General features: G+C 34.8%; 1 protein-coding gene across 10 annotated transcripts in view; it reads right to left on the reverse strand.

Moving 5' to 3' along the window:
- Positions 1-3,686: 3,686 nt before the first annotated feature.
- CDH18 (cadherin 18) overlaps positions 3,687-26,212 on the reverse strand; it is a 1,123,324-nt gene continuing 1,100,798 nt past the window's right edge. For 5 of the 10 annotated variants that reach the window (XM_025387876.1, XM_025387869.1, XM_025387867.1 and 2 more), the window contains 2 exons: positions 20,003-20,254; positions 3,687-10,366 (listed from right to left, as the gene is read on the reverse strand). In XM_025387876.1, coding sequence (XP_025243661.1) covers positions 9,876-10,366; positions 20,003-20,254 — 743 coding nt within the window. In that variant the 3' untranslated portion in view covers positions 3,687-9,875. The remainder of the gene's footprint in view (positions 10,367-20,002; positions 20,255-26,212) is intronic. The other 5 variants (XM_025387873.1, XM_025387874.1, XM_025387872.1 and 2 more) reach the window with 3 other exon arrangements.

Raw genomic sequence — 26,212 nt, forward strand, 5'->3', positions numbered from 1 at the left:
AGATTCTATTTTCTCCTCCATTCTACCCACAACTTATTGGGTACCTGAGAGGTAATTTTTATTCATAACATTTTAATTGTGATACGGTTTATCTACTGCTATTTTGCTAGATTAAAATATTTTGAAATACCTCAAGGTACTTATGACCCAGGGTTGAAATTTTTCAACTATTTTTTCCTGGAAAAGCTTAATGTTGTTAGGAATGCAAATATGTGTGTGTGTGTGTGTGTGTGTGTATATAGAAGAAACCCACGCTGAGTCCCTTTTCCTGTTACCCAGCATTTGTTTTCTAAAGGATATACAGAAAAATGACTGCTATTAGTCATTTAGTCTCAATTGACTAAGTGTTGTGTTGCAATCATCTGGACACTATAAAGCATTTATTTTCGTGTTTCAACTCTTTGGTCTTTTTATGCTCCTTTTCTCATTTCATTGGCCAAACTGGCCTTCGTTGGTCTCTGTGCTTAGTGGTAGGCATGCGTTCTTATTTAATAGTGTCACTGACCAGAAGGCAATAAGTTTCCCCAATGCCATTTGAAAACAAAAAAACAAAATAAAACAAAACTCTTCAACCTCAAATTTTCTCACCTCTTTTTCTGTACCCCCGGCCTTAAACTTCCAGGCATGGTCCCCAGCATTTTATAAAACAATTCCTTATTTACTTCTCTTCCCTACTGTCATGGTCTGTTTCATAGTAAATAAAATTGTTATAACCTTTATGTCGAGGGTAAACATTCAGTTCTGCTACCTTTAAACTTGTTCTTCAAGACATTGATATAACCTAGCTAGACCATTGATCATCTTTAAGAAACCACTGGTAAAACTAAGCTATTAAACGCACCAGGGAGTGATACTCTTAGAAAGTGGTGCAATTTCACCAATACTCTGCTTTTTTTCTAAGTATTTTTTTTAACATCTTCAGTGGTTTTCTTGAGATAAAGGCTGAATAAAAATTTGACAGAACAATTCTTTAAGTAACTGAAAGAAAAAAAATGTAGCTAGTGAAGCTGACTTCAGTGGGATCTAGGAAGACTTGTAGATGTCAAAGTTGTTCATTGAAACAAAGTAAGATTTGGAAAGGTTAGAGGCAAAGATGTGGAATTCTGTTATTTTACTTATCCTGTGATTTCTGCCTTTTCAGTAAACAAGGTTAAGCTGTCATTTGACAGAGAGACACAGAAATTTCTTCAAAAAATGTAATCTTATTTCTGATAAGACCTGCCTTAAGTCACTGTGTGCTGACAAAATGGACAAAACGTACTTCATCAAAACATGTTCCACGAAAACAAATTATTTCTTTGTCTATACATGGAATATGAAGTTTTATTGCCTGTTAGGTGAAACCGTTTTCATTTTGTCCAAATGCTGTTTAAAATAGGAGCATATTTCTTTGATTAAAACTGAAGAACAGACTCAAATGATATAGATGTTTCCTTGAATATGCAAAATATACTTCATGACTATGCTAATGAGTTCTCTTTCTCTTTAATATTTAGAGTTTTAGTATATCCTCAAACATTGTTGCTGTAAACATTTCAATTATATTTTTCTTTCTTTCCCTTTTTTTTTTTTAAATTTTTTTGAGACATAGTCTCACAGTCTTGCTCTGTCACCCAGGCTGATGCACAGTGGTGCAATCATGGCTCACTGGAGCCTTGACCTCCTGGGCTCAACCCACCCTCCCGTCTCAGCCTTCTGAGTAGCTGGGACAGGCATGCACCACCACACCCAGATAATTTTAAAAAGAAAATTTAGAGAAACAGGATCTTACTGTGTTGCTCAGTTTGGTCTCATATTCCTGCACTCAAGAAATCCTACCACCTCAGCTTCCCAATGTGCTGGAATTATAGGCATAAGCAACCTAGCCCAGCTAAATTGTATATATACATTTTTAAAGCACAAGAATGAATTTTCATTTGCTTTTAAATAATTATCTCAAGTGGAAGTGATTTTTATATATATGCTAAAAAAGCGATGAAATGTAAAGAGCATAATTTACAACACAATTCTAATTTGTCTAATTTTATATTTAGATTTTATCTTACTAAGTCTGAAGGAAATTCAATACATATAGTGTAATTGTAAAATGTATACTTTCATTTGTCCTTCGCATGGTGAAAAGATGAATCAAATGACCTAATCCTGGAATGGCTTGTTTTCCTTGCTTACACGTTGCAGAAAGTTGATTACTTGTTAAATATAATTGAAGTCACAATATTTTGATACTGAGAAAGATTAAGGGAGCAATAAAGAAGCCATAATAATATAGTTACCGAATTTGCCAAAAACTTTACTTTTTTCTGTGTTTCACACAGACAATTATATTTGATATTCATAACAACCCTGTGAGGTCAATATAAAGATATTATTTCTATCTTCAATTGATGGGGAGTGTAGACAATGTTTAAATTAACATTTAAAGGTATGAAAGTAGTTATAGTCACAGATTCCAGACTACAACTTCTGAAGCCCAGACTCCCATACCTTTGTTTCCCCTACAACCGCATTTAGGTAGAGATTGTTTCTATTAATATTATCCTGTTCCATATTTTAATTCAAGACACTGATTGGAATCAAGAAACTGAATCGTAGCCTGTTGTTTTTCAAAACTGTTTGTCGTAGTAAACATTCTACTCTTCGGTATTCATTCATTCTCTCAATCTGAAACGGAGACAGCCAATGGCAAGGGGCATGCTAATTTAAGACTTGGCAAAGGAAAGAAGATAGTGATGAAGGTTGATGGGAAGGCACAGGTGAGAAGAGATGCCTTTCCACAACTTGGAAATAGTATTCTGTGGAGAATTTACCTCTGGAAAAATTAGAAGAAGGTTTTGCATTGTACCTTAATCAAAACTGGAAGATACAGTTTTTTACCATTGTTTTGGTTTTGGCTATCTTTTTTGAGACAGGGTCTTGCTCTGTTGCCCAGGCTGGAGTCCAGTGGTGTGACCACTGCTCGCTGCAGCCTCGGCATCCCAGTCTCAAGCGATCCTTCTGCCTCAGCCTGCCAAATAGCTGGGATTACAGGCAGGCACTACCAAAAGATTGGAGATTACAGGCGTGCACCACTACACCTGGCTAATTTGTAAATCTTTTCTCACTTTGTTGCCCAGGCTGGTCTTGAACTCCTGAACTCAATATACAGTTCTAAAAGGTTTTTTTTAATCATGTTATTTTATTGGTGTATCAGATGTCACTTACTTATCACTGTGTGCTCAATGTTGTAAAATTTATGTATAACGGAAGAGAAAATATCACTTAGGTGATGAAACACGGGAAATTTATTCAGTGTTAGGACTCCTGAAGAAACAACTTTGGAAATTTTCTTTTACGTAAAGAAACGGGCATCTGTAAATTTATACATATTTTTTAAAATTATGGTTATAAATTATACTTTTATAATATGGTATTGAAAATATAAAGAGTAAAGGACTATTTTAATTTCAGTTATAATTTTAGTGGTTTATGAAATAGATCAAAGCCATTTTGATTTTTTAAATTTCATGCAAAATTTGGTAAATTTCATATGAATAAAACTTCCCCCCAGCTATCTTTGGAAGACTAAAAGCAGGATGATTTACAGGTTAGAAATACACATTGTTGTGAAAGCTACAAATCCAAACCACATCATTAAATAAAACCTCAGGCTCACAGGAAAGTGACTGTCACAGAGCATTTTTATGAATGCAAATTTTTTATTACTTTTTGGTGAGGAAGAACATGATTAGTGACAAAGGGTAAGAAACTGAGTTGAAAAATAAAAACTCTGAAAACAACATGATGACTGCTTTCTATTTCTGAAAAACATTTTCTTGAATTTGTTCTGAAAAATACATGAAATATAGAAAATGTTCAAACATAGCTTTCAAAGATTGTAAAAAGTAAGCATGTAAAAATGAAGGAAGAAAAAGTGAGAAACAGAAGATATAAAAGTTGGGATTTCAGGCTAAGTGTACCTGTCATATTAATAAATCATTGCATCTTCATATTGTATGATTGATGCTTTTTGAAAATAAATCTGAATGTAAATTATTATATAATGAAACACGAGAGTAGGTGATATTTGTGTTGATATGCATTGAAAATAACCGATGTATTTATATTAAGGCATCAATTTGGTCTTTGGTATATGAATTTTTTTTAGTTCAAAAATATGTTTATATCTAAAACAATGATTATAGAAAATAGACACATTTATCCAGTTAAGAATAAAGTTTTGTGAATAAATGCTGCTCTTAAAAGTATTTCTCTTGTCTTCATTTTAATTTTGTTAGGATGAATAAATTAATAAAATTATATGAATTCAACAATCTAAGCTGAAGTTTATAATTATGCCTATACCAAGAGAAGTTAAAAAACTTCTCTAGGTGTGTTCCTAAAATAGGTAATTTTTTAAAGAAATAATTAAAATAGTCCAATATTTTCTCTGTAAGTACTCATAACTCTAGACTCTCTCTTTAATATATTGTCACTGACAGGTAGATGTTAATGAAAAATGCAGTTTTCTAAAACAGAGATCAGGCCACGGTCATATTCCTGTTTGGTGGTAATATAAACTCAATGACATTGGCTAAACAATGAGTTTTATTCTATCTAAAATCTCAATCCAAGTTCTCTTAACATCTTACATAATTTCCATGCATGAATCCTGTGATCCGTATCAAATAATCTACATTTGGATATCTGATTAAATGGTCCCTTAGACTTCTACCTCCTCCTGTAGTTTTCCCTGCCTCTTGCATCACTACCTAGTCCTAGAGGATACAAGTGTAGCACATTACTCACACAGTTTTAATATGTTCCTCAACCTTTCATTTCATTGCATCTGTCTGTTTGAGAACACTTTTTACCACTTTTTGCTTTATTTTGCATTGTTCACAGCTTTTTACATGCAGGTTGTAACTCTTAAATGAGACTTCAATTTCATTGATGATGACAACTGTCACCAGGACTCTTTTTTAGACATCCTTCTGAATGTCTGGAACAGCATCTTGCATCTACTGCATATTTAGAACACCTTGCTTAGTTAAAAAATGTTAGGAGGTATTATTTTCTGTTTGAAACTAAGGCATTTCAGACAGCACTTTGAAATTTCCAGTAGATAATTTAGAATAAGAATTTGATGATTTTTGACATAAGAAAAATGGTATTGACACAATTATTAGGGTAACTATTATGACCCATTTTAAAATTTCTAAAGTAGTATTGGTGAGCAATACTAAGACTAAACAATCTGATGAACCCATTATAAGCCATAAATGTTACATTCCTCCCTCATAGGACATAATTCCAAGAGCCCTTCAATGCCCATTTTCTCTATTCACTTTCACCTAAGAGTTTGAGAAAAGAATTATTACTAAAATAGTTTTTGATGTCTCTGAAGTTTTGAAGGGCAAAAATCTTTCATTTCCATGAACTTAGCACAATATATGAATGCAATCATTCCTCCCTTGACTAACACTTTTTTCCATCTTTTCATCAGCGCTTCAAATAATATGTTGTTTTTTTCTGATCTCTTCTTTTATTTAAAAAATTGCACCACTACATCTTTCATTGGCACAAGTCAGAGTAGTATATGTGTTTTTAAAAGAGTAGGAACATGGTAAAAAGTACTGCATTTAATATTTTCATTTTAAATTTATGTACTTAGAAACTGAAAAAGCGACTGGGTTCCGAGTGCTGGTCTTATCTCCAAATGGTTGTGAGTTACATTTGGCTGTAAGGTTTATGTGATTTCTAATCCTATATTGGAAAAAGATTTAACCTCTGAAGATGACATAGAAAATAAAAATTTCAGTGGTTTTGTTTTCTTTAGATAATATTTAATTTGGCTTTAATCCTAAAAGATAAAAGAGAGAGAGAGAGAGAGAGAGAAATCAAATTTGAGTCATATATTTCCCAGGAACTATTCTGAGATTTGACCTATTTGTGAAATTGAAAGCCAAGTAAGTCCGTGGCACAACATACATAAAGGTTAAGTACAATTTGACCTTGAGAGATTGGAGTTTTCCCTCTTTCCATAATACTCAGCTCTAGAGTCCCAATTTTTGAACAGCTGATCAACCGCTGTCCACACTAACAGACAGGTAAAGACCTGCACCACATGTTTTGCATTCAAACATGTTCCATTAACATGCTCAGTTAACTGGCACTTCTTGATGACTCTGATACGACTTCAGATATATTTTTGCATCCAACATATATATTCAGCTAAACTGAAAAGAAGACACCACATCAGACTTACAAGTAAAGTTCTGTAAGAAAATGATAAATTTTGTATTAAGCTTGTTGCATTGCCAAAAATGATGGACTCAATACTCTTCCCTTTCTACCCAGATTTCTGATCAGTTTCTCTGCCCTTTATGTAAATACATCTGAGCTGCAATCAACTCACATCCCGAAAGATTAGACTGAGGCTGGATACAAAATAAAGGGCAAAGGTCATTAACTTCTAGCTGAGTGTTCCATATGCTGGGTTCTACAAGTCTATATACATCAGATATTCTGATCACATCAATATCTAAATCCCTGTTTTGAATATCATTTTACCCTCCAGATATTGTTCAAGAAGATATGTGCATATAAATGTGCCCACCTATGTGGTTAAATGAATTCAATTCCTTTCAGAATATTTTCCTTCTTGTACCATGTTGTAGGAAACTCACAACCTAACTCTGTATGGAGCCTTATCTTTTCCTCTTCAATCTCTTCTTCATGTCTGTGTTCATACAGATTTGTCATAGGAAGAATATCTTATATAGATATTTTAGTAATTTCTGCAAAAGTTGTTACTTTCTCAATGTTTGCACAAGGAGTATTTTCAGTTAATAAATTCTGCTAAGAAACACCTTGGATAAAAATACTATCATACTATTATTTTTTTTTTAATTTAGCATCCAAGATTTTGCACAAGGTCTGTATGTAGAAAAGTATCTTATTTGAAGGAAGTAAATTGATTTCAAAGCTCTATTTTATTTATGTCTGTAAATAGCAACTAAGGCTTCCAAAATGTGCTGGAACACATTAATGACTTGTGATTTCATATCTGATTATTTGTGACCAGTGAAACCTAAAGTCAACGTACAAACTCTTGGCTGACTACACTCTCAGGGAACTATTTTCTAACGCTGATAAAACTAGAGATTTTAAAGTAAGATATTGAGTATTCAATGACTCTGGTCAATTTGCACAACATTTATATGTTGTTACTGTTTTTTGGCTCAAACAAGCAAAACAAAAAGTATGAGAAGCAATCCATACTTATAATAATGATATAATTGCTTAGTTTTAGAGTTTACATAAAAATAATACTTGGAATGCTTTCATTATTTTTTTTTAATCTACATGGACTACAGATGCTCCATTTTATGTTCTTATTTAGATTTGATATAAGGGAGCTTAGAAGCAACCTGTTATTTTAATGTGTGATTAAAAGAAGATAGTTCTGAAGTGTTTCATTTTACAAAATCAGAGAAATATTGTGGTATTCAGATCCACGCGGAGGACCTTAAAGGTTACATGAACTGTTAAACGTATACACGCATTTTATTTTTTAAATCCTCTGTTCTACATTTATTGTGTAAATATTGTTAAAAAATATGTGCTGAAACGTATTAGTGATATGTGATTCCATAGTTTTCTTCTGTGGATAGCTTATCTGAAACCTAAATCCAAAAGCCTCATGGAATTCCAAAACCTGACATTCCTGATACATTTTGCAGAGAAAAGGCAAAACACCCAGACCTACAACATTTGTACACGCTTTACCCTCCTTTTAGGGTGAATGTAATCTAGAATTAGCATCATCAGAGCATGTATATCCAGAGGTTACTCTCTACACCCCTCAGTGTCTCTTCAGATTTAACCTCACACTGGAACACACACCATTACGTGATTTAAAAGGATAAAGCAGCATCTGGAAAACTAAAATGTCGTAAAAAGCTTAAATTACATTTTATTCCTCAGGCTTAAAACACAAATTGGAGAATTATTCAAATTAAGCTTACTTACTTCCCATACCTCAAAATTATAAAATGATAGCACAGGGTAATTGCAAACAGAGGTAAAATCCAAAATTTTGCACATGGGTAGAAACAGACAGAAAATGTCATATAACTTTTGGGGACACTGGATAATGATAAATTTAAAGAGCAAAGGAAAAACTCTGGTTTAAACCAATTCCTATTTCATGTATTTAAGAATTCCAATATTTCTGAAATATATAGATGTGGTCAGTTTTAGAAAATAGGACCATTATGGTATGAATTCTTACTTCAAGACCAATAGCAACAACAACAAAACATTATCTAAAACAATTAGGAAAAAAAAAGTCCCACCCAAATTCTCAGAAATTAGCTTATGAAAATATTAAAATAATTGGAATTTTGTACTATATATTTAAACAGTAGCTTCACTGTTAAAGATTTCATGAAATTCTCCCATGATAATATAATATTTTATGTGAGATGCATGTAAATATATATTTATAAGCTAATGAAACTAGAAAATTAGATAAGCATCTGCAAGCTTTTATGCCGTTGAATACTTTGCAGTTGGCAAAGCATTTTACAGAAGCTCATTTAATCCTCACAACAACCCTGTGAGGTGGGCAGGGAAGTCACTGCCATCTCTGCTTTGTGGTTTGGACCCTGAACACAGAGACTTTTGGGAACATATCTGAGGATAATAACTGTGAATCTCCTTTTTTGCTCCTAGTCCCACACATTTTCCTGTTGATACCAAACTAATTATCAGTGAGATGGAAAAATTCTGAACCTGTGTAAGGAATAAATGTAAGTCAACTATGATTCTATGACATTTATATTCATTGGAGGATAGTCTTTCAGACTACGTTGTTATTGTGTGAGGTACCTATTTTTGATTACTGCTCGTGTTGAAAATAAGTGAATTAGACTGAAATACAAACCAACTAGCAAAATGTTTGACAATTAATTTTAAATACAGAAATGATCAAAATTGCTGATTTAAATATAAAAAAACAAGTGGAAAAAAGGAAAAAAAAGTTCCCCAACCTTTGGGAGAAGATAAGGTGTGTGGTTATTGTTAAAATTAAATCATTCCCTGACATATCAGATTATCATAACATACTTTAAACTATTCTTTCTGTCCATTTAAAAATAGGAGTATCCCATTAAAATAAACGGGGGTGTACGGGATAGAGACAATAGTCTCGTGCTCAGTACAGCACACAACTGGTGCACTGAAGTTGCATACATTATAGTGCAGGCAGCAAATCCCCATGCTCCATCAGTTTTGTATGGAGAAAAGAACTGGGGAGGGCAAAGGGAAATGGTACATACAAGTCCATGATAGAGTGGAAATACCTCATGTAATATAAACACAAGACAAGGCTAATGAGATCTGTTACAATAACAGAGAGTGGTTCTCAAAGGTTCACCCAGAAAAGTGATAAAAGAGGTCGTGATTACCTTTACAAGTTTCCTGTATTAGTGTTACCACCCCTATAAGTCATAGCCATCAGTGATCTTCAGCGTTTTTGTTTAGTTTTGCTTTTGAAAAAAATAAATCACAAAATATTGAAACAAATATCATTGTTTGGCTTAATGCAGGTATTCTTAATAAACAGTACCACAGACTTTATTGAGCAATTGAAAATATACACAAGGAACAATAACTTTTTCTTTGTATTGTCCTTTTTTTTTTTTTTTTTTTTTTTACTTTCTTCCAATTAAATAACCCAGTTTCGATCATGAAAAGGGCACTTGTTTCTACAGGAGCTGTGTCCAACTTGCTCAGTTCCAAGTACTGTTTCCACACTTCTTCCTTGTCATTGCTGAGGTTGTATCTCCACTTACTCAGGAAGCAAATTCCACAACGTTGCAAGAACTGACCCCCTAAGTTGTTCTTTCAGATTCTATTTCTCCATAGAGTTCAGCTAACTTTTTAAACTCAGGTCCCCAGTCTCCAAGGTAGTGATAATCCTGGTCTGATTGTGTCGTTGCTGAATCCAGCGAGCTGATAGACCCAGCTTCTGATCTCTGACCCTCATAGGCATAAGTCTGAAGAGAGTCATAAGGGGGGACGCTAGGGTCTAGGTCTGCTTCTGCCAGTCTTTGCTTAATAAATTCCTGAACATCTATACTTTCCAGGGTGGACAATGTCTGGTGTCTGGGAGTGAGCTTCACTTCAGGTCTGATATCTCTCCGGTACTTGAGCTCCTCAGCAGCAGAAGGATTCCTCAAGGCTGTGATGTCAAAGGCCTCCGTGTCTTCCTCTCCGCCTCCTTCATCATCATAGGTGACCACGTTCTCCCGTACATCCTCCTCTGAAATGATCAAGGGCTCTTTTTTGCTGCGCCTCAGGGTGATAAAAATTACCACAATTGCTGAGGAAAAATGGAAAGAGGATGAAGAATTAAGAAAACAGGAAGGAAATTCTTAGAGATGTTACATCAGCAATTTCCCATTCGTCACTAACCACATTCCAGAGTTAGGCTGACATCGCAGCACAACCCTCTCTGTGCTCTCTGAATAACACCACAAGGTACTGTAACGCCTCAAATAATGGAAAAGATGATTACCCCAGGAGACACTGCGAATTGCTGATCTTCTAGAGAAAACCACAATACTCTCTGTTTGCTAGGATGTAGGTTTCTTGGCTCATATTTCAGTAAAACCATTTAGTGATTAAAGTGAGATAAACACATGATGAAAAAATAATATGAAATTTTAACTAAAAAAATGTAGAGAGCAGGTCTCCCTATAGATATTTAATCCTTCTAGGTAGACACACTAAAGGAAAGATGTTTTAAGTTTCTGGAATATTGGAAGAAGGAGTCTTAAGGTTAAACCCTTTAAATTTTGACGCTTTGTGGAAAATCAAAGCAGAAATATTTTAATGTTGATCTCTTTTGTCAATTATCCTTTAAATTATATTATCATGCATTAATAATTGCATTTTCCCATTCAGGGGCAAAATAATGTTTCATTATCTGTACACAACTTGTTTCATAGGAATTTTCTGATTTATGAATGTTCTTTATATAACTATTTATTTAATTCTCACAGCAGAACTGTGACTTTACTCTATTTTTTACAGCAGAGTTATGGCTTTACTCTCTTTTCAACCCATTTATGCCTGAGGTTGCAATTTTTCTGTGTGTGCAAAATCAGACTTTGGCGATGACCTTGAGCAGTAGGGTATAAATAATTCCCACAAGCTTAGCATTCCAATAATGGAACACTATGCATAAATGAGGATGAGGAATCTGAGACTCAAGAAAGAGTATCTGAATAACCAAGATCAAAAGATCACACAGACGGCAAGTGGAAGAGCTTGTACCATAACATGATTTCTCACATCACAGGTAATGATATTTCTACTATAATAATATTCTACTTCAGTATTTCAGAAACATGAAATAATAAACTGAGTGGCCAATTGGACATGTACCTTAGGATAGCTCTTGCTGAATATGGTGGATTAGTCTTTATTTCCAACAATGCTGCAAACATTAGAAAATATGATAGAAATATGTCTTGGGAACTTTGCTTTGGCCATTTATCAACATTTTCAACTGTTTCTATTTGATGAGATTAAACTGCTACTAAATAGAAATAGTTCCCTCACATCAAATTTGTTATAGCCTGTGTTATTAGGCTGACTATTATTTACTTCAGTTCTATAGACTGCACTTTTCTTGTTCAGCTGATACTCTAGGGTTTATGATAGTGATAATGATGCCCATTAATATTTTAAACATTCTATACTTCATAATAATCAGGGAGGTACATTCAATTGAATTTAAGGTTGTTATATTTAGCAAATAAAAATAAATGGCAGGATTCTCAAACGTGAATTTGAGATCAACAACAGCACACATGCACACCCACCCACCCACACACACACTTCTCAACCTACAGTGAGCTTACATTCCTATAAACCCATTTGAAGTTGAAAATATCTTAAAGCAAAAATGCATTTGATACACATAATTTAGTAAGTATTATAGCTTAGCCTAGCCTACCTTAAATGTGCTCAGAACACATTAGCCTACAGTTCGGCAAACTTATCTAACACAAAACATACTTTATAATAAAGGTATTATAAAGAATTTTAAATCAGAATTCAAAATATGGTTTCTACTGAATGCATATTGCTTTCACATCCTTGTTAAGTCAAAAAATCTTAAGTCAAACTATTGTTGGTTAGAGACCATCTGCAACACACACACACACACACACACAACCACACATACACACACATACACATAAGGTATTGTGTCCCATATAATATTGGAGATACACACACACAGGCAAATATTGTGCTAAGCATACATGTATATGTTCCAAATATATTATCCCATGTGGCATATTTATGTTATGTATACACATATATACCTATATACAGATAAAGATATATTTCTTATTTATCTGAAATTCATATTTATCTCGGTATACTGCATTGTATCTGGCAACCTTGATTATATGTGATCCTCAACAAACGGTTGTGAAGCAAACACCAGGTTATCTAACTCTGATAAAGAACATACTTTCCCCCCAGCAACTGCCCTTTTACTGCTTACCTCTGCAAAGTAACTTGTATCTTTACTTTTATCATTATTGTTACTTTGTTCTTCTTTATAGCTTAACCTATTTTATGTATACCTCTAATCGATAAGGACTAGTTTTATCTGTTTTAAAACTAGAGAAAACTTGAGGAAGAGGAGTCGATTTTAAAGCCAGAGGTAGAAAGGATAATGAGAGAAAAGGATGGTCACTGTGCACTGGGAGGTATCCAGTTTTGCAGAGGAAAGGCAAATGGGAGACTATGAAGGAACCAAAAAGACAGGAAAAAAAAAAAAAAAAAAAAAACCATCTGTAGCAAAGGTCATAGAACCATCCAGAAAAGTGTGAAATGAAAAGATATTAGCATCGGGAAGGTCATGAGAAAATTTAATGAGGGTCACTACAGCAGACATGGGAAGCACTGAATTACTGTTGTCTAAAATGAAGTGATTACAGAAAGCTGAAAATGAAATGCTGATGCTTCTCATGCCCTGATCTACAAATATTATGCACAGAATTACAGATTTTCCCATATATGTTGACTATACTTCAAAGACATTACTTAATAGATGCCTTTATTTTGGGGTAAAAAAGGCTTCTGCTGAACATAGAAATATGCATTTAATAAGTCCCTGTGTATTTTAGCATAAATCCACCTTACAGTTTTCTAATTCAAAGCCCCAAACAACATCCTCAAGTAACTCACTCCACTGTATTCAGAAGTTTAGATTTATCATGCACGATATATATCTCTGTTCAACTTTATAATTAAATGAGGAGGCTGTACTAGATCAAAAGACCTATTTATACAGACTGCCTAATTTATTATAATACAATTTCTTACCTTCGCCAATAAATCAAGTTATTTTCTTTTATATTGAATTGGTTGGTGGTTGATGTCAAGGGAATTTATGTGCAGACACAACAGGAAATATGTAATCAATACTGCCATAGAGGTAGGCAGGTAATTTGCATCCTTCAATATTTGTGCAATTTTTCAATCTTTGCATATGTATCATATCCCCTTAATGAAATACAGGGATAAACCTGGCTTTTTAATTATCATGGCATATGGCATATAGTTTCGTATTTCTAAAAAGTTAAAATAATTCAGATATATTATAATTCAAAATATAGAGACCATTTACATTTGAATGTTGAAGGTTTACATTTACCTTTTCCCCAGAAAAGGTAGTATTTGCTACCTTCTGGATATTATTTGCTAGTATTCAGTGATTCCTAGACTTGTTACATACTTATTTAATAAAAGGATATATATATATATATATATATGAGATATATGTATACATAATAATCACAATCTGGGTCACTTTTGAGTGAAAGGGGATGTTGTTTATAATTATGCCAGGACATCAGGACAAACGCAGACATAGGATCACTCTAGTTAAAGGTAAATTCAAATCAACTCAGAGAAAATGTTGTACATTGTGTTCCTAATGAACTTATTTTCATTCCTGTTGGTTCCACAGATATTTCTGGAGCAGAGGGCACCAGGTAGATATTCCATAAACAGTTCTCATGTGGACAAACAAAAAAATAATCTCTGTGAAAGTGGTAATGTGACATTGTGTTAAGCGAATTATCCTGAACAGTAGTAGCCTCACTAGGAAAATAATTTTAAAATATTTGTTTAAAAATTAGCTTATGGTTACTAATAACATCAAACTCCTAATTGTACTGGAGAATATTTCTTAATGTTTGAAAAACAAATGAAATGTTTCCAAAAAAAATCCTAAGACCAAAGTATATTTTAAAAGAATGAGTACAGATAATAATTATACATATAAATAGAGTCAAATCCTTATTTAAAACCTGACAGTCAAAAGAATGTATTCAAACGACCCTGATAATCTTTCAAACCATACACGTGGGCAAGGTACCTCTTCTTACAGTGGATCATCTGGTAAAATACAATATGAGATAACCAAAGCAATGTTACAAAAAAAAAAAGATACATAACTTGTTTTTCTTTGTACAAAATAATAAATAATTTCTGTTATAATTTGAAGCCAATTTTAGTTGTATAATTTGCATTGAAACTTGAATAAGCTGTAGTACTTTTTAGATGTCTTATTCTAAAATAAATATTGTATCCTTGGTTAGTAAATTGCTTTTTCTTCTGTTCAAGTTGGGACAGAATTGTAAATGCCCTTGAGATTATCATTTTACATAATAAATTAGAAAAAAATTGTGGAGTTTTATGAATTAATTTTATCATCAAGTAATTCAAAGTTGGGGAAACATTTTTTGTATTTGTTTTCTCATAATATGTGTTTTTTCCTATATATTATGTATCATTCCAGTGCTTGGCATACTAAGTGGCTTTCAGTTTCCATAATATAAACTGTCATACAACTTGCATTTGAACACATTCCATACTGAATCTCAACATACTCCTCCCTAAGTAGCTTGCATAGCAGAATCTTTTAAACCTCAAGTATCATTTGATTCTTTGTCACACCATCATACGCTGGCACCACATTTGGTAGAATTGAGGTGGTCTGAGTCAGGGAGGTTATTTTGATTAGCTTATGGAGTGTGACTTGCCACACTTGGGAGTGGCATCTCTCTCTGAAACCTTAGATTTTTTAACCAAGGGTAGCACACAAAACCATTTGAAATTGCTCAAATGAAAATCAGGCTGATCTTTTTCTCCTCACCAATTCCATCCTCTTCTCTTAGTTCACCACACATTCACAACAACTCCATTCTGATCCTCATGTATCAGGAAATTTATATCCTATGTTAGGAAGCAATCCACGCTTCACTTATGGTGGCCTCACCTAGGTCACCTGCTTATATGTGAGCTATGGACTGAAAGGGTAGCCGGAAGAGGTCCCAGTCAGATCCCAACTCAGTGACTTATGCCAAGTGCGATCAAGGTTTACCTTGCCAACTACTCTGGCAAGAGATGGGATAAAGTTGGGAAATAAAAGTCAGGCCTCTGGGAGGGAGAGAGGACTTCAGCTACCTCTACTGTCATGAAATTCTGATTGCATCATAAAGGCTCACTCTAAATTCTCTTCCGTCCATCATATGCAATAGACCTGAAAAAGGTAATCTCAACAGAAAGTAACCCAACTCATAATGTTCAAATCTATCATTTAAAGTTAGTCTCTTTGGTTGACAAGCACCATTCAACGTATTCATAGATGGATTCTGGCCATGTTGTAAAATGTTGAACCATATGTAATCTTTAATAAACAAGAATAAGCATTTCAAAATTCTACAGAATGACTCTAAGGTCCTTTCAACTGAAATGTCATTCTCACAGGTTTAGAAATAGAAACAAAGACTGAATGTGTGGCCTGAGATCACACAGTTACTGGCAAAACTAGACCTGGGTTTGTACAATCACAGTCATTTTCACAAACAAGAAGTTGAGAGGGAAAACATATTTAATATTAAAATCTTAACTTTACAATTTGTTTAGGTGTGAGGGCTGACAGTTAATTTAGAATTAGAATTTCAAGAACAGAATTAGAAGTTCAAAAAGAAAGTTTTGCTACCTTTGGTTTTGCCAATATTTATGTTGAAAATCATAATCTCACAAATTAACTTCAACATTATTTTAAAATTATGATGACTATATCCTGTATCCCTTGGCTACATACTTTCTGAATAACCATAAAAACTAATCAATGTCATGAAAAGTATACATTGCATTATAATATATAATTGTAGTTATAATATATATTTTCACTAATTTTATTAGTTGAAACTCAAATATGCTTTTACAGCATCTTTTCACCAATTCCATCTTCTACTCTTAGTCCACCACATGCTCACACCAAATCTACTTTGATCCCCATTTATCTGGAAATTTATATCCAAGATTAGGGAGCAATCAATGCCTCACTTATGATGGCCTCACCTAGGTCACCTGCTTATACCTGAGGTATGGACTGAAAGGGGAGCTGGCAGAGGTCCCAGTCAGATCACGGCTCAAATATGCTTTTAGAGCATATTTGAGTTTCAACTAATAAAAATGAAAAAGTAAACATATCATAGAGTAACTTTATTAGTCTGGAGGGATATCATAAAATTTACAAATGTCCTATTATTTACCCCAAAAGAGAAAACACTTTCATAAAAACCAATTAAAATGAAGTATCGTTCCATGAAAACATAAAATATTCTTTCAAATAATGCACCTCAAAATGTACCTAGACATTTAACACGTTAATTACATTTTTGATATTCATCTTAGTAAATGAAAATAGTTTTATGATGATAAATGAGCTCAAAATTCGAAGATAGCATACCTCACCTAAGTGATCTACTTTTAAGAGTAAGAACGCTGGAAGAACTCTCATTAAAATCCCTGCGTTCTATTCTCTGTGACTTCAGTTAGGATTCTAGAGAGATCCAGGTTAATTGCTATTGTGTAGCCTTGTTTTCTCTTTCTGGAGTGTTTGTGCTCTTTTTCTTTTCCTTTTCAAATACACACACACAAAAGAAGTATGTTAATAACCAAAGAAAATAGCAGTTCTGACCAATAAATATATAAAGTTTCTTTCTTTTTCTTCTTCTTCTTTTTTTTTTTTTTTGAGATGGAGTCTGGCTCTGTTGCCCAGGCTGGAGTGCAGTGGCACGATCTCGGCTCACTGCAAGCTCTGCCTTCCCGGTTTACCCCATTCTCCTGCCTCAGCCTCCCAAGTAGATGGGACTAAAGGCGCCCGCCACTACGTCCAGCTAATTTTTTGTATTTTTAGTAGAGACATGGTTTCACCATGTTGGCCAGGATGGTCTCGATCTCCTGACCTCATTATCCGCCCACCTCGGCCTCCCAGAGTGCTGGGCTTACAGGCGTGAGACACCGTGCCTGTCCATATAAAGTTTCTAAAGGCTCTCTTCCTGACTTTCCTCTCCACTACACATTTGCTGTATATATTTATTTGTTTTTATTTATTTACTTATTTTTGAGACAGAGTCTCACTCTGTCATCTGGGCTGAAGTGCAGTGGTGTGATCATGGCTCACTGCAGCCTCCAACTCCCAGGCTCAAGGGATCCACTCATCCCAGCCTCCCAAGTAGCTTGAACTACAGGTGTGTGCCACCATAACGAGCTAGAAATGACTTGATTGCAGTGAAATAGTTCTTGCTGTGGTGCACCAAACTTCCATGCTTCATGTTGCTAAGTGCAATTGAGCATTTTGGTGCTCAATTTATTGAACTTGTAAGCATCTTTTGACTTTGTTGACAAGATCTACTACACAGCATAATGCTCATTGATACCCTCTTTTCCCTTGATGTTTGTGACATTATATTTTCTTCCTACTCTCGCTTCTTCACTGTCCTCTGCTATCTCATCCTTCTTATTTAGCGATCACATTGTAGTTTCTCACTGCTCAACCCCAGTCCATTGTCTCTCTACATATATTCTCTTGCTGGGCAACTTCAATGAAGTGGACTTTCAATGTCATCTAGCTCAGGGTACTTCAGGATCTATATTCAGCAAGATATAAGAAGTTGTATTTGATGCCATTCTAACTCATGCAGGTCTCTACATTGTCAAAGATCATTTTCCTGAGTCCATCGAAAGTACCTAGATAGTATTCACTTTTCCTCAGGTCTTTGGTAAGTATGCTACTCCGATACATGCTATGTCGAAGGGAGAAAAGGGCAGAGTTTTCCTAATTGGTTTGCCTACATGCCCTCTTGTCATCAGGAGTTCTATTCTCCATGTCATTCACAGTCATCTTTTGCAAATTGAAGATTTTATAATGGGACTCTCTGGCTTTAAACCTTTCTTTACACTCCTAAAACAAAACTTACCGGCTTTGCCATGCCCCACAAATCTCTGGATGCTCTCACTCTTTCCTGCAAATCCCTTCTCCTTTCCAGGTTCATTACGCTTTAATCTCCCCTCCATCTACACAAGCGATTTGTCTTCGACCCCAGGAACAAAACAAGGAACATATTTTTTGCAAGAATACCTCTTTCTCAGAAAAACAGTCAATTATCTTTTCATGTATGCCAGTACCATAAAAGGAATAAAAAGCAGGCTGCTAAGAGAAAGAAAAAAGGGTTTGGACAGAGGTTCCCACTTTATGAAGCAGAAAGATTCCTTATATCCATCTTTCTTTTTATTACAATACAGATTTGCTATCTTGTTTCAAAGAGCAATCTAAAGAGTTTATAGTTATGCGAGCTCCTCATGCAGCTGTGAAAAGATTTAGAATATTACAACAGATAATGAAAAATTAGAGAAAGTGTTTTATTTTCAATGAACTGTAATGAAAAATTCAAACAAAAAAGTATTATTATTATTATTAATATTATTTTAGACGGAGTCTTGCTTTGTTGCCCAGGCTGGAGTGTAGTGGCGTGATCTTGGCTCACTGCCAGCTCTGCCTCCTGGGTTCAGGCCATTCTCCTGCCTCAGCCTCCCGACTAGCTGGGACTACAGGCGCCCGCCACCATGCCTGGCTAATTTGTTTGTATTTTCAGTAGAGACGGGGTTTCACTATGTTAGCCACGACAGTCTCAATCTCCTGACCTCGTGATCCACCCGCCTCGACCTCCTAAAGTGCTGGGATTACAGGCGTGAGCCACTGTGCCCGGCCAAAATTACTGTTTTTAAGGGAATATAATTAAATTTAATAAAATTTAATAGCCCCCTAAGACCAAAAAATATTCAGTATGTTAACAACTAACATTAATGATTAACTAATTATTATGAACTAGTAGAAGTTTCTACAAGATATCTATTTTTTATTTGGTTTTCAGATTCATTTTGCTTTCTGATTTATTCATTTATATATTTAAGGTGTGCAACATGATGATGTTTTCCCAATAATAGTTTTCACTATTATTACATAATGAAATGCTTAATGTAGTCAAGCAAATCAATGTATCTGTCATCTCACATAGTTACACTCCTTTTTCACGTGGAGGGGAGAAAGCACCTAAAGTTCAGTCTTTTCAAATTTCCAGTACAAGACAATATTGTTATTAACTAAAGTCCTTTTGTTGTATATTTGATCTCTACATTTACTCACCCTACGGTCATATGACCCTCACCCTCATCCTGAATGAATGGGTGACCTCCTCTGATCTCAGAAGCTAAGCGGGATGGGGTCCTGGTTGGATTCATTTAGAATGATGCCACTTAGGTTCTTGCAAAAAAATGTGAAAAGCTCTTTCAAGATGGGATTCTGAATATTTAAATATTAATTCTTTCTAAAACATACACTTTCAAAAGCTATTTCTCTCTGATTTTACCCTTCTTCTGTTATTTCAGTTCTTTCAACACATTTGAATCTAACTATTTTGAGATTAATGATAGTATAGAGAAAATTAATTCATAGGAAATTGGAGCAGCTGTTTCCTTACCCACATTATGTACGCCTAATCCTTAAGTTTTGTCAAAATGATTTCCTCTCATTCAGAATTGCCATCATACAAACTTAGGGTTTAGAATGACTTACCCAGGAGAATGAGAACACAGAGAAGAATAGCGATTAAGGCTCCTGTACTCAAACCAGCCGAGGACAGAAACGCTTCCGCATGGCAGGTCCGCACGCGCCCATCTCTCTCGCATGCACAAACCCTGATGGTGAGGGTGCTGCTGCTGCTGAGAGAGGGGATTCCACCATCAGAGATCATAATGGGCAGATAATACACATCCTGAACAGTTCGACTAAATCTCCTCCGCCTTGTCAGAATGCTGGCTGTGTTATCTATGACAGACATAAGCAAAACAAAATATTCTTAGTCAAGCCGCCATTCAAGATTCACATTTCCTTTAATGGATAAAATGGGGATGTGTATCTTTCTTATTTCAGTTTGTGAAATGGACAAGGGAATACAAAGGGGCAATTATTAAAGAGAGGCTAATATTGGTTCTCCAGTTGAGAAACCTATTTAGAAAAATTAATACAGCCACACTAAAGATGAAGGAAAATTGTGGGAAGACAAAGGAGGAGGAAGAAATGAACATTTTGGACATGGACCTAATAGCTACAAGATTTAAAGGGATGCAGAAGGCCTGAAGTCATACATTTAGGGTCCTACACTTTGAAGTGAGCCAGCGAGACTTTCCCCAAACCTAGAGGCTCTGAATATATGTGATAGGACCACAAATCTGTATTTTTAGCAAACTATTGAGGTGAAGTTGATGCATAAAATAGGTATAAGAACGACTGGTTTAGATAATATTTCTATGGAGACAGTAGATCAAGCAATACATTTTTTTAGGCTTAGCTGTGATTTGAAGCACTATTTGACCATGGGGAAGTGAATGATGAATAAAATAGCTAATCATCTTTTTAAAAATGTGTTTATTAAATGCAATGTACTATAATAAATGCCTGCATGATATATTGTGTTCAATCTATAACCTTATGAGGGACAGGGTGCTAAATTCTTTAATTTATAGCTAAAAAAAATTTTATTATAAATACTAATTTAAAAGTAAATAACCCTAGTCCCAGAGTGTTAGTTGCCCAAAATCACAAAGCTAGTAAATGATAAGGATAAAACCTCTATTCTAGAACCCTGCTCAACACCACAATGTCACTTTGCCTCATCTCCAATTCACTGCCAAATGGTATTGATGTCTTCAGTGCATATAGTATATGTTTCATTGTACTGTTATTCCTCATCCCTGAATGCATAGCTGAAAACCCACATGGTTCACACTTGGTTGTACTGTTCAGATCCCTTCATAAAATTACCTGTTACCCTAGCTACAGATTGCCACCTGTCCCCAGGTCACATTCTTCTGGAATAGCATATAATTAATGACTCACTGCTGAAAGGTTACAAATGTTGGCCTGTCCCCCTTTCTATACTACTGACAATAATGATGGACAACTTTAGCTCCAGAGCTTTTCCAGGGGGTCAGCCATTAAGAGACATTAAGAGTGAATGGCAGCTCCATTTGTCACTCCACCCAGTCCTTCTTCCTTCTCCTGTGATCTACAGATGTTGATCCCAATGGCACACTCCACTACACCCGCACTCCAAATGCCAGTTCAACTCCAGGGAACTCAACATGCAGCTACATCTATGAGTTAATTATTTTGTACTAAAATGTAAATGGATCATTAGACAATTACAATGAGGGCTTCTTTTTCTCTTATCAATGTCTTTTATTCTGAAAATTGAAATTGTATTTTATATAGCTATGTTTATAATAGTCACAGTGCAATATCCTAAAATGATATTATTTATTGTACATTGCTAAATTAATATAATGAGAAAGCTAACTAATTTTTCAAATATTCGATGTACTACACATAATAAAACACAAGAAAATATGCATATACATACATATATGATTGAGTTACTAAAAATCAGAAATAAATAATCCAATGAGAAATTGAAGATTTTTCTTACCCAAAGAAAGAGGAGTTTTTAAAAACGACATCAGCTGTCTATTCTTAAACATGTTATAGGATAGAGGGAGAAGAAGTGGAGAAATGATATCATGTGTATTATATAATAATTTATCAGTCACATTTACTCTCCCAGAAAACCCGACCTTTGTGGAAGCAGATCTATCAGCTGTAGGATGATGCATCATAATTAACAGAAGTCTTTAGTCTATGGGAAATGTGTGAGATAAGTATTCACAGGCAGAAACATGTCTGACAATCTCACAGCTGCTCCTCTGAAGAGGAGATGTGAGACACTGGTCTCTGAATCTCAGGAAACACGAATAATAACATGTGAAATGACATAACATGTGGTGTAGATGGTGGTTGTTTCATGACTAAGGCCTAGCATACATCTCATATTAATAATCTTGAAGCGTGCTATTTTCAGGAAAACTATTGGAAATGCAATCAGAAACAAGACAAATGCCAGAATAGGCTTCTAGTGCATTCTAAGTCCTGAAATAGAAATCTCTAAGATGTAAAGACATAAAAATGTTCATTCTCTTTTTTTCCAGTTAAAGTTTTGACTTTGGAAAGGAAACGATGATTCAGGAGGCAAAGAGTTTCCCAGCTAGAAAAGCTTGGCACAGCAGAATAATGAGCTCTTGACAAGGGATATTCTATACCTCACCAGAATGGCAAAAAATATACCTGGCAGAAGGCTCACTGAACTTGAAAAATAAAATTTTGAACACTGAGGAAGAATATGAAAGGAAGAAGAAATATATATATATATAAAATATAGAAATATATATTATATAAAATATATATTATATAGAAATATATATTATATAAAATATATTATATAGAAATATATATTATATACAAATATATTATATAGAAATATATATTATATACAAATATATTATATAGAAATATATACATACTATATACACACACAACACACCATACACACAAATACACACATGTACATATATATGTGTATATATTAGACACAATAAAATATATCTTGCTGAAACTGCAAAATTAGGCAACAAGACATAACAAATCTCTAACACGATATACAATGGTTAAAAAATGAATAAGGGCTGGGTGCGGTGGATCACGCCTGTAATTCCAGCACTTTGGGAGGCCAAGGTGGGTGGATCACCTGAGGTCAGGAGTTCAACACCAGCCTGGCCAACATGGTGAAACCCCACCTCTACTAAAAAATACAAAAATTAGCCGGGCATGGTGGCAGGAGCCTATAATCTCAACTACTCGGGAGGCTGAGGCAGGAGAATTGCTGGAACCCGGGAGGCAGAGGTTGCAGAGAGCCGAGATCACGCCATTCTATTCCAGCCCAGTCTGTCAACAGTGAGACTCTGTCTCTAAATAGATAAATAAATATAGAAAGGCTCGAATGGCACCCAAATAAATAACAAAAATTAATATAGGCTGAATAACGAGAAAACATAGCAGGATAGAACATCCGTGGATTTCTCAGTGCTAACTGTCAATGTCAGTCTCTAATAATGTGCACCATAGCTGGGTTCTTAATTCTAACTCTCTATAGCTAGGATGAAGACAGCAGATTATAGAACATTTGGAAGCCAAGCTAGTAAAGCTAATGTATTAGATTAAGATTCGAGGAGATTTTGTATAGCTAGAACAAAGAAATTTAACAATGAGACATGAAATAAAGATGCATATTAGAGGGTAGACTTTGGAAAGTACCACATAGGGAGGATCTTGAATAGCAGCTTTATTTTAAAATACAGATAGATGATTGACAGGTAAATAGGTACATAGGTAAATGATAGATTAGATAGATAAATATAGACATATAGCAATAAGTCTATACAGCTGTCAAACAAGTTAAACAATCTGAAAGCATTCAATAAAGATAAGAAATTTCTGCTTCTTTTTATTGAAAGGACTGCTGCACTGGAGTACTGGGCATAGTTTTGGGTTCACTACATTAAAAGTGAAATTTTAAACCAATAATATGTGTTTAGAAGGCTTTGAGACATTAAAAATATAGTTTGGAAAATATTTCACATGAAGAATTAACAGAATGTAATATCTTTTTCATTATAACCAATATGTTCTTAATATTTCCACAAAACCCTTAATTCAATGCAGAAATAGTTTTGCATATATTTTATATTTAAAAATAGATGGCAATGCATTATTTATTTTGTTATATGATCCCATTTCTTGTTCAAAAAGGATATGGACACAAATAGGAGGTAGCAGCGAGGCTGTCACACACATATGTAATATCAGACTCAGGCCTACAGTCTAATAATACCCTGTGATTACTGTGAAATAATTGAAATTTCATTCTTTTGAAAAGCAATCATAATAATATAAATAATTGCTTCATCTTTCTAGCAATAAAATATTCCAAAGATGTTTATAATTGATAGTAATTTTGTGGGGCTTTTTCACAAAAGTATTTTATCATAAAATATATTGTTAAGTAGTTATGCATTCAATTTCTGTATTTCTACAGGTTGCAGAATATGGTAGTAGAATACAAGTCACATGCTTCTGTAGATCAGATGTCGTTTTCTTTTCTTTTCCTTTTTTTTTTTTTTTTTTTTTTTTAAATGGACTCTCATGCTCTGTCCCCCAGGCTGGAATGCAGTGACACAATCTCGACTCACTGCAAGCTCTGCCTCCCGGGTTCACGCCATTCTCCTCAGCCTCCCGAGTAGCTGGGACTACAGGCGCCCACCACCACGACCGGCTAATTTTTGTATTTTCAATAGAGATGGGGTTTCACCGTGTTAGCCAGGATGGTCTCGATCTCCTGACCTCATTATCTGCCCACCTCAGCCTCCCAAAGTGCTGCGATTACAGGCGTGAGCCACCGCACCCAGCCTAGATGTCGTTTTCTTTAGCTACTATTAGGTGTCTTATTTTTTTTGTTCAATAGTTTGAAAGACCTTGCAGGATAGACTTTAATTTATGTGCCACTGTAGTAAACTATGATCCAGTTTAAATTAAAATAAGGCATGCTTTTAAAATAGGTTTTGGAGCAAAAATAAATCCTATTTTTTCATTCGAAAATTACCTTATAGCTTAGAAAATATTAAAAAGTATGTGCTTTTGGGAACTGAAATTATTAGACACCTGTATACTCTCAGTTATATCAGCACATTCCTTTTTTGATAATGCAGGCAAAGATACATTTTATTGCAAGCATAGCCCGCCCGATCATTAAAGTAATATTTCCAAATCTATCAGAACAGCAGAAACATTTGAAATTCTCAGATGTGGATCTCTAATTAGACCAAAAAAATTTTAATGTGTATGAAGAGAAAGCTGGGAAATACAGCCCAACTTCCACCAGACAAATAAATAGGCATGGTTTCATATTGTTTCTGAGTGTTTTTCAGTCTTGCAGCAGAAATAGAATCTATTCATAATTTAACCATTATCAGAGCGCAGGCATCAAACAATGGTGTTTTGCATTCCCACAAAGCACCCTTTCCATAATCGGTACTTGATGAATGATTTGAACTACACTCAGCAGGAACTTGTCTTCTGTTACAGTTTTATTATATTGACATGTAGAAAGAAATTGAAAGCAAAATGAACTAATTCATCTTGTAATACTTCAGCAGCATGATCTCTTTATGCTCTCCAATGAAAGTTTATTTCTTCATATTCCCTGACTTCCCCTTCTTTGAATCCTACAGTGGCTTAATCTCCATTTTCGGACTCTAGATTCTGCTTGTTCATCTAAGTTTGCAAACATTCTTGTGGCCTCACTTGTCTTTCTGCCAAACTACAAATGCATGATCCAATATGTCGTTATGTTCTGATTTGCACCCTGGTTGACCATCTGCCACACTCCTCACTACATGATCATCTTAAAATCCTGGATAAATACAATGTCCATTGTCTATTTCTGCTTTGGAGTCACAAAAAATGCTGATACAAATTATAACCATCTTAACTGATTCCACCCAGTACATTAAAATAAATGTATTTATTTTATAATCTCCAAGGAAGTTATTAATCAATCTGTTAGCATTTGTCCTTATTTTTTTTTTTTTTTTTTTTTTGAGACTGGGTCTCTCTTTGTCACCCAGGCTGGAGTGCAGTGGTGCAATCTTGCCTCACTGCAACCTCCACCTCCCGGGTTCAAGTGCTTTTCCTGCCTCAGCCTCCAAAGTAGCTGGGACTACAGGCACCCGCCACCACACCTGGCTAATTTTTTGTATTTTTAGTAGAGACAGGGTTTCACCATATTGGCCAGGTTGGTCTCAAACTCGTGACCTTGTGATCTGCCCTCGTCGGCCT

This window comes from Theropithecus gelada, chromosome 6, assembly GCF_003255815.1.
Source record: "Theropithecus gelada isolate Dixy chromosome 6, Tgel_1.0, whole genome shotgun sequence".
NCBI lineage: Eukaryota > Metazoa > Chordata > Mammalia > Primates > Cercopithecidae > Theropithecus > Theropithecus gelada.